The sequence below is a fragment of the Bufo gargarizans genome, chromosome 5 (genome assembly GCF_014858855.1).
Source record: "Bufo gargarizans isolate SCDJY-AF-19 chromosome 5, ASM1485885v1, whole genome shotgun sequence".
Lineage (NCBI taxonomy): Eukaryota > Metazoa > Chordata > Amphibia > Anura > Bufonidae > Bufo > Bufo gargarizans.
The window spans coordinates 336,479,907-336,499,015 of NC_058084.1; the positions used below are offsets into that span (position 1 = coordinate 336,479,907).

The window sequence follows — 19,109 nt, forward strand, 5'->3', positions numbered from 1 at the left end:
GTACACAGACCCATTGAAATGAATGGGTCAGGAATCAGTGCGGGTGCTATGCGTTCACGTCACGCATTGCACCCGCGCAGAAATCACGCTCGTGTGAAAGGGGCCTTATACTTTTTTATTCTCCTGATTTTCTTGAACAACAGCATTTAAAGCACAACAATAATATGCAGTGCAGTTTTACAATACGAATCCCTGTACAAATGGCCTCCCATTTAAAGGGAATCTGTCACCATGAAAATGCAACGTAATCTGCTGGCAGCATGTTATAGAACAGGATTTGCTGAGCAAATTGATCTATACTTTTGTGGGAAAAGATTCAGTATAAGGCTACATGCACATGACCGTATGTGCTTTGCGGTCTGCAAAAAAAAAAAAAAAATATATATTACTATTTGCGGATGCAACAAGGCCTAAAACGGACAAGAATAGTACATGTTCTATTTTTTTTGTGGGGCTACGTAACGGACATACTGATGAGTGTGCTGTCCGCATTTTATGTTTATTTATTTTTTGGCGGACCCATTAAAATGAATGGGTCTGCATCCTTTCTGCAAAAAACAAACAAACAACGTTCGTGTGCATGTAGGTTAACTCTGATTTCATTGATTTAAATTCCTGCTCTGGGCTTGAAGTCAACAAGGGGGTCCTATCAAGTGATTGACAGTTATCTCTATACACGGTAAGAGGCTTTCAATCGCTGATCCACCACCTTGACTTTAAAAAGGGAACCTGTCACCAGTTTTATGATGTCCTAACTAAGGGCAACATAAATAAGTGACTGATTTGCTTAGCAAACTGCTGGGTCACCTTCTTTAATTGACCCAGTCAATCTGCCAACATCTTGTATTGAAAAGCTCCAGCTGATAATGACGAGTCATGAATATTCCTGAGCTCCTGACTCTCCCCGCCCACCTGCTGCTGAATGAGTTTTTTTCCATATGAATCAGCAGCAGTTGGGCGGGGGAGTGGCTAAAGCTCTGAATTAAATATACGCTGGACTTAAATCAGCTCATTAGCATGCGGCATCTTTGTGTGTATATTATGAGGCAAGTGTAATACACCAGTAAGTGAATACATCTAAGGTACTTTTTAGTAGTTAATGATTGTATATATTTAGTTAGATTATAATCAAATATCCACATGACAGGTTCCTTTTAAAGCCCAGAAAGAGCAGGAATTTAAAGGGGTATCCTGGAAAAGGTAAATTACTTCTCCTCAAGAAAGGTCATCATATCACATCAGTGGGAGGCCAAGTCTCCCCCGCTGTTTCAGGGAGCTGCTGCTCTCACTGGAGCTCTGGTGAGCGATGCAGGCTCCCAGCAGCTTTCCAAGGACAGCACCATACATCGTATAGTGGCAGCGCTTGGTATTGCAGCTCAGCCCCATTAACTTGAATGGGGATGAGCTGCAACTAGGCCATGTGACCAATGTCTCTGGCCTAGGAAGAGACTGCAGCGTTCAACCCCTGCAGATCGGATACTGATGAACTATCTTGAGGAGAAGCCATAAATATATTTTCCTGTATAGCCCCTTTAAATAAATACAAGTTTTGCTGAAGGTTCTCCTATAAAACTATATATGAATCTGCTCAGCTCCTCCTGCTCTATATCATGTTGTCTGCAGCTCAACATGACAGGTTCCCTTTTAAGCAGCACTGACACGAATAAAAGGTTTTGAATAACATAGGAAACATAATGGAAACCTAAAAAAGCAACAATTAAAAATATGGTAAAAAAGTTTTAATTAAACAATTTACAAACATTTCAAATCAAAACAGCAAAGTCTGCTTAAAATACACTGTACCCAAAGTGGTAAAAACAACACATTTTTGCTGGTGTCTGATTTCTTGAAGCATGTGATCCAAATAAGAATTTCCCAACAGTCCATGTGTTCTCCATGAATAAAATTGTAATTTACCACATCAGGAGATTAACTGGAGGAAAAATAAAAAAATATTAAGATGAGCAAGTTTAGAACAAATATATGCTATATTGTATTCGTCCTTAGCAATAAGGTATATTTATTGCCCACACTATGAAGTGTAAAGTTTCCCCATCTTCAGAGGTTTTAGCTAGTATTTTTACTTAAAAGGGCCTGGCCAATTTCTAAAAATACTTTCCAATAGCCCGTAATTAATTTTTGTGTGACATAATTTACCCCTGGAAGGAACCCCTTCTGCGCTTACGACAAACATGTTTACCCCTCAGTGCAAGCACAGAAAGAGGATCCATCCAGAGACAGCACAGAAAGCTGTGACTTTCCCCCCCATGTCACATCACTGCCAACATCTTGCACATTATAGGCGAGAAAAAAATAAAATAAAATATAGGAGGAGCCAAGCATGCTGGTGAATAATAGGCAAACACGTACTTCTTTAACTGTGGTTTTAATGAACTTCTTTCTTGAGAACAAGTCACAGTTCGGATAGCTTTCATTCACCTGAAATTTTTTTTTTTAAATAATTAGAATTTAGATATTCACAAACTTGTCAAATGCTGGCTACACAAGTAACAAAAAATAAATGAAAACATTGAAGCCAACAGAAGTGGAAGAAAAGGCTTCACCCTGCTGTTCATTCAGACAAGTACCTTTTTGCAAATTTGTTTCATTGTGACTTCTTCCAGATCTGCTTCAGCCAAAAGCTTCTTTATGGTTTCACGTAGGTCGTCATCAGTAGGTGGTTTATTCACCTTTTTGATCAGTGGTTCATCATCCGAACTGTCATCTTCACTCTCTGATTGAACTGGCTTCTCTGTAAATACATTTGGTAATCTTTACCAGAACATTTGCCAGGACACAGAAAGCAAATCATGCATATGACTCAGACCAAGTAAAACCTATTGTATATTTTTTTTCAGTGCCCGATCAGTTTCCTTTGCGGCCCATATGCAGAACCATTAACTTCAATGGGTTGCAAAAAAACCCCAGAAATTACTCCATGTGCATTCCAATCTCTGCATTATAATCTCTTAGATACAACACTTGCTATTAAAGAGGACCTTTCACCTGGAAAAATATTGTGAACCAAGTATCCTGACATATACAGCGGCACCCAGGGATCTCACTGCACTTACTATTATCCCTGGGCGCCGCTCCATTCTCCTGTTATGTCTTCCAGTATCTTCGCACACTAAGTTATAGTAGGCGGAGACTGCCCTTGTTCTGATGGGCATCTCCTCCTCCTAGGCTGTAGCGCTGGCCAATCGCATCGCACAGCTCACAGCCTGGGAGAAAAAAAAAAACCCAGGCTGTGAGCTGCGATTAGCTAGCGCTACAGCCTAGGAGGAGGAGGAGACGCCCAGCCGAACAAGGGCAGTCTCCGCCTACTATAACTTAGTGAGCGAGGATACCGGAGGACATAACGGGAGAACGGAGCAGCGCCCAGGGATAATAGTAAGTGCAGTGAGATCCCTGGGCGCCGCTGTATATGTCAGGATACTTAGATACCATGGTTAGAGGACCTTTAACCTAGAAAAACATTGTGCACTAATTGGCTGGAGAGGAAGCGGACTCCCCCCGTTTAGCCATCAGCACCTTGCAATGCAGTTGTACTAATGAATTACCATGGCAGCCTCTGGCTCACAAAAAGGCACCCAGGCCAGCTTGCAATGCCCGTTACTGGTACACTGATAAGTTAAAATGCTTTGAAACCAAAGGATCGCTGCTTTAAGTCCACTAGTGGGAAAAATGTTCAATTTAAAAAAGCTAATTAATAAACTATAAAGTAGTATTTAGGGGATAAGTGTCTGAGCGGCAGTGCTCCAACTGCTGGGTGCAAGCGAATTTGAATAAAGTGGCAGTCAAGCATGTGCACTCTAGAGGGCTGCTGGACATGGAGTACATTGCTCTGATCTCCAGCAGTCCCATAGAGTTGAATGAAGCAGCAGAGCACAGGCATGACAAGTGGGGAATATGGTAACCTCGTTCTTAAGCGGTAGGGTGTATAAAGACCCTTTTAAGTGCCAAACAGGCCTGTCTGTTAAGGGACTAAGAATGACATCATTAACACAGCCACAGAGCGGTGGTCACATTGAGATGTCATATGTTCAAAAGTAAATCATAAAGAGTGAGCAGCCAAGGGTACTTTCACACTAGCGTTATTCTTTTCCGGCATCAAATTCCGTCCTAGGGGCTCAATACCGGAAAAGAACTGATCAGTTTTATCCTAATGCATTCTGAATGCAGAGCAATCCGTTCAGGATGCATCAGGATTGTCTTCAGTTCAGTCACTGAACAGAGTTTTTGGACGGAGGAAATACCGCAGCATGCTGCGGTATTATCCCCATCCAAAATTCCGGATCAGTTGCTGGAATGCCAGATCCGCAGTGGATCCGTTCTTGCAATGCATTTATAAGACTGATCCGCATCCGGATCAGTCTACAAATGCTGTATATTTATATGCAGATTGCCGGATCCGGCAGGCAGTTCCAGCGACGGAACTGCTTGCCGGATCACTCTGCTGCAAGTGTGAAAGTAGCCTAACTCAGCACGGTTAAAAAATACTGCTAAGAACAAAGAAACAATTAAAATGATCTGACCCTCACCTTAGAAGGGTTGTCTCACTTCTGCAAATGGCATTCATCATGTAGACAAAGCTAATACAAGGCACTTCCTAATGTATTGTGATTGTCCATATTGCCTCCTTTGCTGGCTGGACTCCTTTTTCCATCACATTATACACTGCCCGTATCCAGGGGTTACAGCCACTTGCCCGGGAGCACGCCTAGGCTGGTGCTTTTTCTATATACTGTGCAAACTTGCCCATCGCTGCTGGATTTCAGGGTGCCTGTAACCCCTGGAAACAAGCAGTGTGAAATGTGAAAAATGAATATGCTGACAAAAAGCAGCATGGTGGCTTAGTGCAGGCATCCTTAACCTGCAGCCCTCCAGCTGTTCTAAAACTACAACTCCCACAATGCTCTGCTGTAGGTTGTTCAGGCATGCTGGAGGGCAGCAGGTTGAGCATGCCTGGCTTAGTGGTTAGTCCTGGCACCTTGCAGTGCTGGGGTCCTAGGTTCCTTAGATTGTGAGCTCCACTGATGATAATGTCTGTAAAGTGCTACAGAATATGTCAGAGCTAGAAAAGTGAATAAAGAGGAACTAAGCCTTACACTGTCCTATAAATATAACAGCCTGTAGCCACCTCTTGGCCGATGGACCTTCAACAGGCTGGGTCTTAATATCAATAGGGATAAATGTGAAATCCCACAAGAGACTGCACTTGTAGAGCCAATAGCACTGTGGTGTCATGAAAGCTTCCACTTTCAGATGGTGATCTATCTGATCAGATGGTGTACGACTGCTGGGACTCCGCTTATGCAAAGAACTGGGGTCCTGTTCCTGTGGACAGGAGATCATTTTAAAACCAGTCCCAACCCCTTTAAACTCATTTACATACAGTATATTCAGCAAAATCTCAACAATGAATACTTACCTTTCTTTGAACTACTGGTACTCTTAGTAGTACTGCTGTCTGCTTTTTTTACGTTTGAAGACTTGGCAGCTTTCTTACCCTTGGATGCCGCTTTGGGTCTGGCTTTCTCCTTCTTGGCAACTTTTTTTGGAGGCTACAAAGCAGATAAATACTAATATTTAATGCAACATAGCTCCAACGTGTAGGAAAGGATATACATGTCCCTCCTTTTTTGCATTCTACTCAGAGACAAACAGTCCCTACAGAAACCTTAATATGTAAGTTACTAAATACAGCAGGAGATTTCCAGCATGCACATACTAGAAGGTAGAATTATCTGAATATTTTACAATGCCATCTTCCTTCCACTGTAACAGACGCTAAACCACTGCTATATTCTCCCTTTGTGAATGGAAAAGGCTCTGCTCAGAATGCATCAGTTTGCCTCTGTTCCGTCTCCATTCCGCTTTGGAGGTGGACACCAAAATGCTGCTTGGGGTCTCAGCTAACTGGCCTGGTACCAATGAGGGCGGTCCTGGGCAGTCGATCGCTCCGATTGGTTAGTCTGTACAAAAAAAAGTTGGGGGCACATGGGAGGCTGGTCAGCTCCCTGCTGTTTTGTGCACAAAGCACAGAGCAGCAGGGAGAGTGTAAAGTCCTATTCACCCCAATAGAGCTCTATTAGGGTGAATATAACAAGGGTTCTAGCCCTTAAGGGGGTAGGTTAATAGTTAAATAAAAAAGCAAAAACTTTATTTAATAACTATTACCCCCCTTAAGGGCTAGAACCCTTGTCATATTCACCCTAATAGAGCTCTATTGGGGTGAATAGGACTTTACACTCTCCCTGCTGCCCTGTGCTTTGTGCACACAACAGCAGGGAGCCGACTATGGCAGCCAGCCTCTCATGTGCCCCCAGCCTCAGCCCCCCGGGTAACTCAAACCCACCCCCCTCCCTCCCCAGTAGGGCTGCACGATATGGGAATTGCGATAACGATATGCGATGCGATATTTTAAGGGTATTGTGCTAGAGGTCTATTTGCTTGGATTTTCAAGGCACAAGCACACACAAATTACTGATAATGCTGAAATGTAGTTATGCTTAACTCAAGAACTGAAATGCACAGTGTTTTTCAAAATAAAACATCTTTTACAAAATTAAATAACATATTTGCATTACTGCAGAAGTACAAAATTTGCCATTTTCTTAGGGCTCTTCCACATCTGCGTTATTGTCTTCCGTCATAGAGTTCCGTCGTCTGTGCTCTATGCCGGAAGAATACTGATCAGGATTATCCTAATGCATTCTGAATGGACAGTCCGTCCTTCAGGATGCATCAGGATGTCTTCCGTTCCGGAACGGTTTTTGGCTGCAGCAAATAGCGCAGCATGCTGCGCTTTTTGCTCCGGCCAAAAATCCTGAAGACTTGCCGCAAGGCCGGATCCGGAATGAATGCCCATTGAAAGGCATTGATCCGGATCCGGCCTTAAGCTAAACGTCGTTTCGGCGCATTGCCGGATGCGACGTTTAGCTTTTTCTCAATGGTTACCATGGCTGCCGGGACGCTAAAGTCCTGGCAGCCATGGTAAAGTGTAGTGGGGAGCAGCATACTTACCATCCGTGCGGCTCCCGGGGCGCTCCAGAGTGACGCCAGGGCGCCCCAGGCGCATGGATGACGTGATCGCATGGATCACATGATCCATGCGCATGGGGCGCTCTGACGTCACTCTGGAGCACCCCGGGAGCCGCACGGACTGTAAGTATACTGCTCCCCCGCTCCTACTATGGCAACCAGGACTTTAATAGCGTCCTGGATGCCATAGTAACACTGAAAGCATTTTGAAGACGGATCAGTCTTCAAATGCTTTCAGTACACTTGCGTTTTTCCGGATCCGGCATGTAATTCCGGCAAGTGGAGTACACGCCGGATCCGGACAACGCAAGTGTGAAAGAGGCCTTAATAGCACTGCACAGAACAGATAAATAAAATAAATAAAAGAACATTTGTTCATTAAAGGGGTTCTGCACCTTCATTTAACTGATGATCTATCCTCTGGATAGATCATCAGCTTCTGATCGGCGGGGGTCCGACACCCGGGACCCCCGCCGATCAGCTGTTTGAGAAGGCAGCGGCGCTCTAGCAGCGCCGCTGCCTTCTCGCTATTTACCGCCGGGCCGCCCGCCCACTGACGTCACGACTTGTATCAACTAGAGTGGGCGCGGCTAAGCTCTGTTCACTTGAATGGGGCTTAGCCGCGCCCACTCTAGTCGATACAAGTCGTGACGTCAGTGGGCGGGCAGCCCGGCGGTAAACAGTGAGAAGGCCGCAGCGCTGCTGGAGCGCCACTGCCTTCTCAAACAGCTGATCGGCGGGGGTCCCGGGTGTCGGACCCCCGCCGATCAGAAGCTGATGATCTATCCAGAGGATAGATCATCAGTTAAATAAAAGTGCAGAACCCCTTTAAAATAATGACTTGCCTCCAGCCCCTCCTCCCTCCCCATACTGTAACTGATGTATCGCCAGCTGCGCTGTGCAGCATAGCTGCCGGCGATACATCCGTGTCAACCACGTAAAAAGTCAACCATCGCTTTATAAGGCGCACTGCCATTTTCCCCCCCTACTTTTGGGGGGGGGGGGGAGTTTGTCTTATAAAGCGAAAAATATGGTAATATAATTGCAGCATTTTTGGGTCGGCCAATTTGCGATTGCTTTGGCGATATATTGTGCAGGCCTACTCCCCAGTATTAATTATTGGTGGAAATGGGCCCCCCAGTATTGATTATTGGTGGCAGGGGCCCCCTCCCCCACATCATTGGTGGCAGCAGCAGTTCCAATCAGAGTCCCAGCAGTGTAATGCTGGGGCTCCGATCGGTTACCATGGCAGCCAGGATGCTACTTAAGTCCTGGCTGCCATGGTATGTTAGTGAGCAGCATTATACTCACGTGCGCCGTGGCCGCTCCTTCTGTCTGTGCGGCGATGGAGTCAGCCGCGGTCAGCACTGATCGCCGCATGTGAAAGGGTTAACTCACCGCATACAGCGATGCCGGCAGATCACACATCACATACATGCGAGGATGCAGTAAGGCACCACATTCGCCCATGTACATGTACGTGATTTTGCGTGAAGGGATTAGAGAATCAGCGGTCTAGCTTATTAGCATTTTCTCTTCCTAAAATATCATGTGTGCTACTGCATTTCTCATTTGTACCTCTTCATCCTCATCCTCCTGTTCTTCATCTTCTACCTCCTCCTCGCTTTCTTTTTCATCAGCTGAAGACTCCTCCTTATCCTTTTTCTCCTCCTCACTACTAGACTCATCAGTCAAAATTACATTGGATTTACGAGACTTTGATTTTCGAGCAGATCCAGAGCTGCTACGTTCCTTTTTACCACCTTTCGGAGGCTTTGATTTGGATTTTGGCAAAGGCTGAAAGAGAATTACAAATAGTTTCCATCAAAAACACATTTTCTAAGGGGGGGGGGGGGGGGGGGAATAAAAAATAATCTTAGTCACTGTACTTTTACACAATTTCATTTAATAGAGACTGGTGTAACAAGCAAAGCGATAGCCACTAGGGGTCTCACTTCCACCTAAGTCCATTGTTGTCAGGCAAGATCTATCCCTGGTAACAGAAGAAGGTTCACAGGAAATGGGGGCGCGTCGGAGCTTGCCGAGATCCTGATTAAAGAACTACTTCTACACATCACGAGCCTCCTGCCTTTCAGTAAGGGCTCAGTCACATGACTGTAGGCCGTCCGTGCTCGTATTGTGGACTAAGGCTACTTTCACAGTCACACTTGTATTATCTGAACGGATCTGTCTGGGCAGATCAGTCATGGATCTGCACAGACAGATCCGTTCAGATAATACAACCATCTGCATCCATTCTGAACGGATCCGTTTTCCATTATCTTTAACATAGCCAAAACGGATCCGTCTTGAACACCATTGAAAGTCAACGGGGGACGGATCAGTTTTATATTGTGCCAGATTGTGTCATAGAAAACTGAGCCGTCCCCACTGACTTACATTGTGTGTCAGAATGAATCCGTTTGGTTCAGTTTTGTCAGACGGACACCAAAACGCTGCTTGCAAGCAGCGTTTTAGTGTCAGCCTCCAAAGCGCAATAGAGACGGAACGGAGGCAAACTGATGCATTCTGAGAGGATCCTTATCCATTTAGAATGAATTAGGGCAAAACTGATCCGGTTTGAACCGCTTGCGAGAGCCCTGAATGGATCTCACAAACGGAAACCAAAACACCAGTGTGAAAGTAGCCCAAGACGTGCTTCTGTGGACTCTTAGGTCTGTACCTCTGCACCGGAAAAGATACTATATGGATTGCAGACCCAGTCAAGTTCATGGTCTGCAGCAAGGGCGGCCTACGGTCGTGTGAGTGAGCCCTAAGTGTGATTTCTCCCTCCTTATCAGCTTTCCGAGCTCCCTAGAAGAAAAACAGTGGGAAGTAAGGTCACTTCATACAGTACTGACAGAAGGGAGACCCACTGCTTCTGGGTGAAATGCATTTAGCTGTGCAGCTGAAATATAGAATAAGGCTGAGACTTTAGGAAGCCCAAACATAACTGTTCCTTCACAGTTATTAGTTTACAAATAACTTTTTTTTTTAAAGGTATGTTTTAACCCCTTACCAATCAGCGCCGTACATGTATGGCGCTTGCTTAAACATGAACACAGCATCAGTATAAGCTAAAACCCGGAAGCACACACTCCAAGCGTGCACCGGCTCCCCCTGGCAGGGATTGGGGGAGCCGGAGTGTGTGCAGCACACCCTGTCCTCCGGTAACAGGAGGCTGCTGTACATTAGTCTCTATAGAACTCCAATGCTAATGCAAAAAAAAATTAAAATATGTTATGGCCCCAGAAAGGCAGAGAGTAAAAAAATGTATACGCAAAAACTTTCGGGGCTGAAAGAGTTAAAGAAAAAGCACACATTTTACATTCTGGTACCTAGAGTTTTCCTCTTCTACTTATTTATAGATTAGATATGATGAAAAGCAGCAGAAATGCATTAATATTTTAATTTTTATGTTGCAGAGATTTTTTTTCAACAGTTTGAACCATGCTACACAGCTAACATTAAGCAGTGGCTGGGGACAGAAGCACAAACTCATTTTTAGTGGAGCGACTATGAACTTTTATTCTGCTCCTGCAAGTGCCCAGGGCGGGGCTTCACTGTGAAGAACTCTCTGCACTCTCCGAGTATCAGCTGTACCATCCAACCAGAAGACATTACAGCCGTCACTCAGATGTGAGGAGCTGTGAAGAAGCTCAATGCAGAGAGCACTTCACAGTGAAGCTCCGCCCCAGGCACTTGCAGGAGCAGAATAAAAGGGCATACTCCTTCTATACTTCTAAAAGCACCACAATAAATATGCTTGCACCGCTCTCCCCAGCCACTAGCTAGTGCTGTAATCTGATTTGGAGGACTGTTTGCATCCATTGAAATCAAGCTTATGGGACATGCTCTGTGAGACTGGATGAGAGCCATTGGCAGACAGACAAGGCACTCAGTCAGCTGCCCTGCCCAACATTTCCTATTCTGCAAAATGGCTGACGCAGCCAACAGCACTCAATGCCTACTGGTTCAAAGGTGGTTTTCAAGCCTGTAATATTTATGGCGTATGAAGAGGACATGCCCTCAATATACTGTATGTTTGATGGACACCCACCTCCCAGCAGTTTGCCCCTTTATTGTTCGGGTATGGCACTGAGTCACAAACAGGGTTTGAATTAGCAATAAAGTGGATGTAACAAAACTCCCTCCAGTCAGATCTCTGTAGTATCTATTAATGACCCATAGTGAAAATGTCCCATGTACGTCATTGAAGATTTCATACAGATGCCTAAACGTGCAGGGTAAAATGGCAAAAAAAAATAATAAAAATAATAAAAACCTATGGACAGTATTTCAAGATACAAATAATTCTGTCCCTGAAAAGTAACACCATCACAGGTCCACTAGTCCTGATGGATTTTTAAACTTCTCAAATGTTGAAAGTCTTACTTTTCCTGTAGACTTTGGTTCCATCAGAAACATCATAATTCTAGAAATCAATTCGCTGTTCACACCAGATTTTTCCAGATCAAGAACACCACAGATATTTTTCAAGTCATCTTTCTTAAACCTACGAAGAAAATTGTGGACACAATCAGAACACACACACAAAATAAATAAATAAAAGCCCAAACAATAAACACATCAGCATGAACACTCACTTCTTAAGCATGTCCTCCTTCTTTTTGTACTGGTCACTGCCTTTCTCAAACGGAAAGCCATTAAACTGACCAATGTTTTTCTTTATCATGTTCACCTAGAAAGAAGCAAGTGATAAGTACCACAGCGTCCTCATACCCAATATGGTTCCTTCTGCTGCATCCAATAAAGTCTCCAGACGCAAGTTATGTTTTGTTTGCGACTGACATCTAGCGTACTTCATGATAGCAGAATGCTCAACCAAAGCCTCAAGTCTGCATTTTGAGCCTTTTAAAAAGCACCATTCACACATTGCTAAATAAATCCACATAAAGGAAGACCAACTGCAGACTTCAATCATGCAAACCTACCGAGTGTGAATACAGTCTCAAAAGACTTATACGTGACAAGGTATATATAATATTTCCACTGTAAAGCAAACCGTTAAAAGGGGTTGTCCAGTGGAACATCATTTTTCTATAAAGGTGCAGGATGGGTTACACAACCAGATCCCCACAGGATATGCCCACTCAGCCCATCGCTGGCCACAAGAGACTAGTTCCCTCGGAGAACCCAATTTGGCAAATCCTGCCAGGCTCCTGACAAGGCAGGGAGAGTGACCGCGCCAAATTTAGAAAAGGGGCCATCATGAGCAGAAAGAGTTCAGCCCAAAAACTTTATAAAACCTACCTTTTTTTTTTTAAGCATTGTTAAATGAAACCCTTAATGACCAGAAACTTTTCCTCTCTGCATTACGGCACCTGAAACTATATTTGCATTCACGTAGGAGTCTATGGTCTTGTTTTATGCCACAGAATTTTTAATTTTTTTTGTGTTGTTCAGAGATACATATACATTTTCTTTGGGCTTTTTTTTTTTACACTGTTCACATTTAACACTAAGTAACTGAATAATTAAAGGGGTTATCCAATATCATACAACAGCCTCCCCATGTGCCGGACCCCTCAGAGGGAATATACTTACCCAGCTCCCCTACTGATCCCTGCACGGCTGCTTCTCCCTGTACACGGACGAAAACATCCGGTGTCGGGGTGGAGCAGCCAATGGCAGGCGGGGACGAGCCTCCCTAGCATCGCGGGTGACGATACGGAGGCTCCTCCCCGTTCAGGAGTGGCACAAGTATATTCCCTCTGAGAGTGCCCAGGCACATGGGATGGGGGGGCTGTTTATAATATTGGATAAACTCTTCAGGATCATACAGTTGCATGAATACCCAGTGTTCATTTTTTTATTTAATGTGTGCACATTTACTGTAAAATACATTTTAATTATTTTTTTTGGGGGGGGGGGGGGGGGCTTAGAGTGTCTTTTTTTTCTTATTACATTATTTCTAACATTTTTAAATGGCATTATGGGATTACTGTTTTATAACTTTATTAGGCATACTCCTGGATGCTACCACATTATACTGTGTCAATACAACATAGGATAACACTAATGTGCCCTAACAGCAGTATCGCTCCCACAACTATGATCAGGTCACTAGGAAACCCACTGACCCGATTGCAGGAAGGGAAGGTTCCTCTTTGATCATACCGCAGTAAGAAATGCGGCATGATTAACAGCCGAGGTCGGATCTTCAGGCAGGAGACCGCGCTAGGAACACAGGCTGTTAGTAACCGGAGCGCTCCAACAGCCATTTAACCTCCCCGATCTGCAGCAACGCCAAAAGAAGTTGCTGTAGACTGGGGACTTGCACCACCCTTTTTTAATATACTGTAGGTGGTCATTAAGGAGTTAAACAAGCTAAATTTTGCAAATCTTTCAGTGAAAGTAGAAAGTAAATATTAAGCAAGACAGTCTAGCCAATTTGCTGAAGTAGAAGAAGATCACACTTACTGTGCCCGGACGACTGAACAGCAGTCGATGTAACAGCCTCAATTGTTCACATTTCTTTTTCTTTAAAAAGTACTGTACTCTTTCAATATCACACAGTTTTTCCCCCTTTCCTAAAAAAAAAAAAAAAAAAAAAAAAAAAAAAAAAAAAAAAAAAAAAAGTAATGTATAAGAATGAAAACCCTTCTGTCCAACAAATTGCTGATGCAGCACTATCCACGGTCCAGCTGTCTGCCCAGACACATAGCTGGGGAAGGGGGTCACCCGATTACAGGCAGTTTTTCTTTTGTTGATCTGAGACTCCATTTTTAAGTTCACACTTTCTTAACATGTAAATTAGGCCTTTGGTGCAATGAGGGCGTCACAATTGCTCTTGATGCACCAAAGCTTTATTCATTTCTTTGGCCAGCCCCTATCTTCCTTCCCACTGGGGGCTGGGCCCAAAAAGGAGCGCAGCTTGGTTGAAACAATATGCTTGTTCCCTGGTGCACAGGTTGATGGCAGAAAGGCGGTGTGTCGTCCTACTGGATATGAGCACTTTGCAGATCCTACTTTACATCAGGGATGCTCAACCTGTGGCCCTCCATCTGTTGTAAAACTACAACTCCCACCATGCCCTGCTGTAGGCTGTCTGGGCATGCTGGGAGTTGTAGTTTTACAACAGATGGAGGTCCACAGGTTGAGCATCCCTGCTTTACATGCTCAGGGACACAACTGAACAAGACAGATTACAACAAGATATGTAACTAGCGGCCATTGGCGGGAAACATGCAGAACTCCAGCTGTTGTGCAACTACAATTCCCAGCATGCTCCACTTTTTGCTACGAGAGTTCTGAGACCAGCTGGAGTGCCGCAGGTTGCCCACCCCTGTATGAGCCAAGCAGCGGAAGTCAAGTCATTACCTTCAGTTAAGACCGGTTCTTTTTTCACAACGGACATCTCGAGGCACAATCTCTCCACCTTCTTCTTTTCCCTTTTCCCCTCTACAATAAGGCTCTTTTCTGAGTAACATAAAAGTAAACATAATATTTCTTAAGATACTTTAGAAGAAACAAACATCATAATCAAATAAAAGTGGATATTGACCAAGACAGACATATAAATGTACAAAGATCTGGCGGTGTCTGCCCGCAGTAACCTCCATGACAGATTAGACCAGCGCCTGTACTTCTGTGTCTTTTGTACAGATGATCCATTAAAGTATATGGCTGTTTGGCCGTCATGGTAACAGATTCCATTAAATGCATTTCCTTGTGACCTGCACATTGCCATGTTTATGTGCCATGGACATTACAGGTTCACAAGCTTAAACGGCATCTGTCAGCAGTTTTGTCCCTATGACACTGGCTGACCCGTTACACGTGTGCTTGGCAACGATGGAATCTGTGTTGGTCCCATGTTCATATGTGTCCGCATTAGGCCCCTTTCACACGAGCAAGTTTTCCACGCGGGTGCAATGCGTGACATGAACGCATCGCACCCGCACCGAATCCTGACCCATTCATTTCAATGGGTCTGTGCACATGAGCGTTGTTTTTCACTCATCAGTTCTGCGTTGTGTAAAAAACGCAGCATGTTCTATATTCTGCGTTTTTTCAAGCAGCTCTGCCCCCGTAGAAGTGAATGGGGCTTCAGCGAAAAACGCATTGCATCCGAAAGCAAGTGCGGATGCACTGCATTTTTCACGTACAGATTTTCTAGTTGCCATGAACAGACCAGTCTTTGTCCGACCCCGATTTCCAATGACGGAGGACTCTCATTTCCATCGCCAGTATATTCCATTCCAGCTCACGCTTGACACTGTGTCATAGGGCTGCAACGATTAATCAATGTAATCGATTATATTCGATAACTGGATTCGTTGACGAATCCAGTTATCAAATAATCGCTGATTCGTTGCTATGCGGGCGGGCGCTGCATCTTTATTTTACCTTTTTACAATGACGCTCCTGTAACAGCCAGGCAGAGCGGACGGCGGCGTAACGTCACTCACTCACGTGACACGCCTGCTCCGCCTCCTTCATTCATGAGGTGGGCGGAGCAGGTGCGTCACGCGAGTGAGTGACGTTACGCCGCCGTCCGCTCTGCCTGGCTGTTACAGGAGCGTCATTGTAAAAAAGGTAAAATAAAGATGCAGACGTGATTAGTCCGACTTATAAGCATCGGGGCCGGGGCTGTTATGGGGAGGGGGGAGGATCTGTCTATGGCACTGCTATGGGGAGGGGGGTCTGTGTATAGCACTGCTATGGGGAGGGGGGAGGATCTGTCTATGGCACTGCTATGGGGAGGGGGGTCTGTGTATAGCACTGCTATGGGGAGGAGGGGGGGGGGGGTCTGTGTATAGCACTGCTATGGGGAGGGGGGAGGATCTGTCTATGGCACTGCTATGGGGAGGGGGGTCTGTGTATAGCACTGCTATGGGGAGGAGGGGGGGTCTGTGTATGGCACTGCTTTGGGGAGGAGGGATGGTCTGTGTATGGCACTGCTATGGGAAGGGGGATCTGTGCACTGTTATGCCCATAACAGTGCACAGATCCCCCTCTCCATAACTGCGCCGTCCACAGATCCCCCTCTCCATAACTGCGCCGTCCACAGATCCCCCATAATAGTGTCGTCCACAGATCCCCCATAACTGCGCCGCCCACAGATCCCCCTCTCCATAACTGCGCCGTCCACAGATCCCCCTCTCCATAACTGCGCCGTCCACAGATCCCCCATAATAGTGTCGTCCACAGATCCCCCATAACTGCGCCGCCCACAGATCCTCCTCTCCATAACTGCGCCGCCCACAGATCCCCCTCTCCATAACTGCGCCGCCCACAGATCCCCTCTCCATAACTGCGCCGCCCACAGATCCCCTCTCCATAACTGCGCCGTCCACAGATCCCCCATAATAGTGTCGTCCACAGATCCCCCATAATAGTGTCGTCCACAGATCCCCCATAATAGTGTCGTCCACAGATCCCCCATAATAGTGTCGTCCACAGATCCCCCATAATAGTGTCGTCCACAGATCCCCCATAATAGTGTCGTCCACAGATCCCCCATAATAGTGTCGTCCACAATTTGTTTTAATATGGCCTTTGAACATATTTTTTCAAGTAAGATCATATAAACCTCTCTGTTTTGTAATTTTGTCGTTTTTGCCGATTAATCGTAGAAATTAATCGGCAACTAATCGATTATTCAAATAATCGTTAGCTGCAGCCCTACTCTGTCATCTTACAAGAGGCGAGCCTGACTCCATTGCAGAAGGTAATTGCCAAACGCAGCACATATTGGAGCCAAACAAACATCGCCAAAACAGACCCCCTGGACTATAATGTGCAGAATCTGGGACAGTGGCAAAAAAGTCCTGCATGCAGGACTTACTGTATATCAGCTCTCTTTACAGAATCTGTGACAGGGGCCCCAAACGGAGCCTCTGACGCAGATAAGTAGACAGCCTTACAGACCTTTTTTCTCATCGTCATCCTCTTCATCGTCGTCTTCCTCCTCATCATCTTCTCCTCCCTCGCTTCCATTTGCAGTTTCATCTTTCACGTTCTCTTCTTCGGCCTGCTCCACAGTCTCGGATTCCTCCTTCAGAGTGTCTGATGTACCAGCTGAAGACATTTTTACCTGAAAAAGGTAAAGTAGAACGAGTCGGTATTCCACATATATCTGACAAGACTTCTAAGGAGGCAGTGAGCACACTGGCTATAAAATAACGCACGTGACGTAAACCAGATTAAATTAGCAATCAGTGCTCCTTGGCTTTTTTTTTTTCCATAAAACTTTTTTCTTGTGTCTGATTATTTTGAGGAGGGTGGCAATTATTTTACAGCTCATGGTAAACACTGGTAATGAGTTCTTATCTGTATACTGTCCTATAGACATGGATTATACGGTCATTTATCAAACTGGTGTAAAGTAGAACTGGCTTAGTTGCCCATAGCAACCAATTAGATGCCAACTTTCATTTTTGACACCTCCTTGAACGGCTCAATCTGATTGGTTGCTATAGCCAACTTAGCTAGTTCTACTTTACACCAGTTTGATAAAATGACTCCCCCCCCCCATAATCTTTGTCATTCATTGTGGTTTTCCAATTTGTCCATAATTTTGGGTTAAGTTGCCCAGAAAAAAAGAAAAATTCTGGTCGGGTTGTGCAAGGACATCCACCTCTGCTGGGTTGCAGGGTGGTCGTTACCATGGATACGTGCAGTGTATAATGTGATGGGAAAACGAATCCAGCCAGCAAAGGAGGCAATATGGACAGTCACAATACATTAGTAAGAGCCTTGCCTTTTTCTACATGATAAATGCCATTTTCTGAGGTGAGACAGCCCCTTTAATTAGGCTACTTTCATATCAGCGTTTTTCCTTTCCTGTATGGAGATGCGTCATAGGGTCTCAATAATGGAGGAAAACGCTTCAGTTCTGTCCCCATTCATTGTCAACACTGGTGTGAAAGTGGCCTAACTTTAGGTATAAACACTGTATGAATTATAGCAGGGGATGGATGGCGAGTATAGCTGTAAGCTGCTGCCATGGAGCACACACCTATTATCATCTCCCCAAAGGAGCCGAGTGATGATAATGAAATTAGGAGGAGAGAGCAAAGTCCCTGTGGTAATGACAGCCTCCTGAGGCGGGAAGTGCCAGCCTGTCTCCGGCTGCACCTGCTGCTGACAGCTCCTCCACCCCACAGGCACCCCGTGCCGTGTATGTGGGCACCCTGAGATATATATAGGCACCTTGCTGGGGGGGTATATATATATATATATATATATATATATATATATATGCGCCCAGATAGATAGATATGTAAAGACTCGGGGTGCCCACATACATGGCACGGGGTGCCTGTGGGTGGAGGAGCTGTCAGCAGCAGGTGCAGCCGGAGACAGGCTGGCACTTCCCGCCTCAGGAGGCTGTCATTACCACAGGGACTTTGCTCTCTCCTCCTAATTTCATTATCATCACTCGGTTCCTTCGGGGAGATGATAATACATGTAATATATATCTATCTATGTGAGTCTATACCCGCCTGGGGCACAGGGGCATTACCGTACGCACCGTACTGGCGGCACCAATGTCCCGGGCACTCACCCTGTGCTCGGGCCGACGGCGCAGCGCGAAGATGACCACACACCCCTGGAATATCCCGCCAGTCCTGAGGCTTAAGCCCGAGCTACGTGCGGCTCCGGTAAACCGAGTCCAGACGCGGTGCCCGCGGGAGAACTGCTGGACGGCGCCGACCTTATTTATTTTTTATTTAAAATGGCGGTGTAAGAGCGAAGCGGGAAAGCGACGACCAACCACAAGAGGAGAGGAGGAGCGGGAGCAGGGCCGCCTGGGACTGGGCGGAGGGAGCCGCAACTCCGGAAGGGGACACCACTGATGTCACAGCAGCCTTATGTAAGCCTGTGTGACATGAGGAAGAGCCAGGCTCCGTGCAATGGCGGCAGTGACGTGCTGAGGAGACCCGGCTGCTGCCCTAATGGCCTCTGTCCAGTGTAGCAGTTCTGGAGAGACTCGGTCTTGTGAAGAAGTTTCTCAGTTATTACTCTTAAAAGTGTATTAGTGAACGGACAAATGGCTCTGCCCTTATCAATAGGACGTGTCTGTACTCTTC

The 19,109-nt window shown here is 45.5% G+C and overlaps 1 protein-coding gene across 2 annotated transcripts; it reads right to left on the reverse strand.

Annotated features, from left to right (window-relative positions):
* Window positions 1–1,724: 1,724 nt before the first annotated feature.
* Window positions 1,725–18,829, reverse strand: DEK (DEK proto-oncogene). 2 transcript variants are annotated; one of them, XM_044293707.1, is made up of 11 exons: window positions 18,551–18,829; window positions 16,945–17,110; window positions 14,392–14,490; window positions 13,492–13,601; window positions 11,655–11,749; window positions 11,443–11,563; window positions 8,626–8,844; window positions 5,435–5,567; window positions 2,589–2,752; window positions 2,371–2,439; window positions 1,725–1,933 (listed from the first exon to the last, which is right to left on the reverse strand). In XM_044293707.1, exons 2-11 carry the CDS (start codon window positions 17,102–17,104, stop codon window positions 1,922–1,924), a joined length of 1,182 nt encoding a protein of 393 aa, XP_044149642.1. In that variant the 5' UTR covers window positions 17,105–17,110; window positions 18,551–18,829; the 3' UTR covers window positions 1,725–1,921. The 2 variants fall into 2 exon arrangements, with proteins under 2 accessions (XP_044149642.1, XP_044149641.1); XM_044293706.1 differs by having other exon boundaries at window positions 18,584–18,827.
* Between the last annotated feature and the right edge of the window lie 280 nt (window positions 18,830–19,109).

What these genes read in the sequence shown, in the direction of transcription:
- DEK (XM_044293707.1), bottom strand. Translation starts at nt 17,104, where the DNA reads ATGTCTTCAGCTGGTACATCAGACACTCTGAAGGAGGAATCCGAGACT. An exon ending in AGAACCGGTCTTAACTGAAG is followed by an intron (nt 13,602 to 14,391) that starts GTAATGACTTGA and finishes TTTTTTTTTTAG; the next exon opens with GAAAGGGGGAAAAACTGTGT. An exon ending in AGGAGGATGAGGATGAAGAG is followed by an intron (nt 5,568 to 8,625) that starts GTACAAATGAGA and finishes TCTGCTTTGTAG; the next exon opens with CCTCCAAAAAAAGTTGCCAA.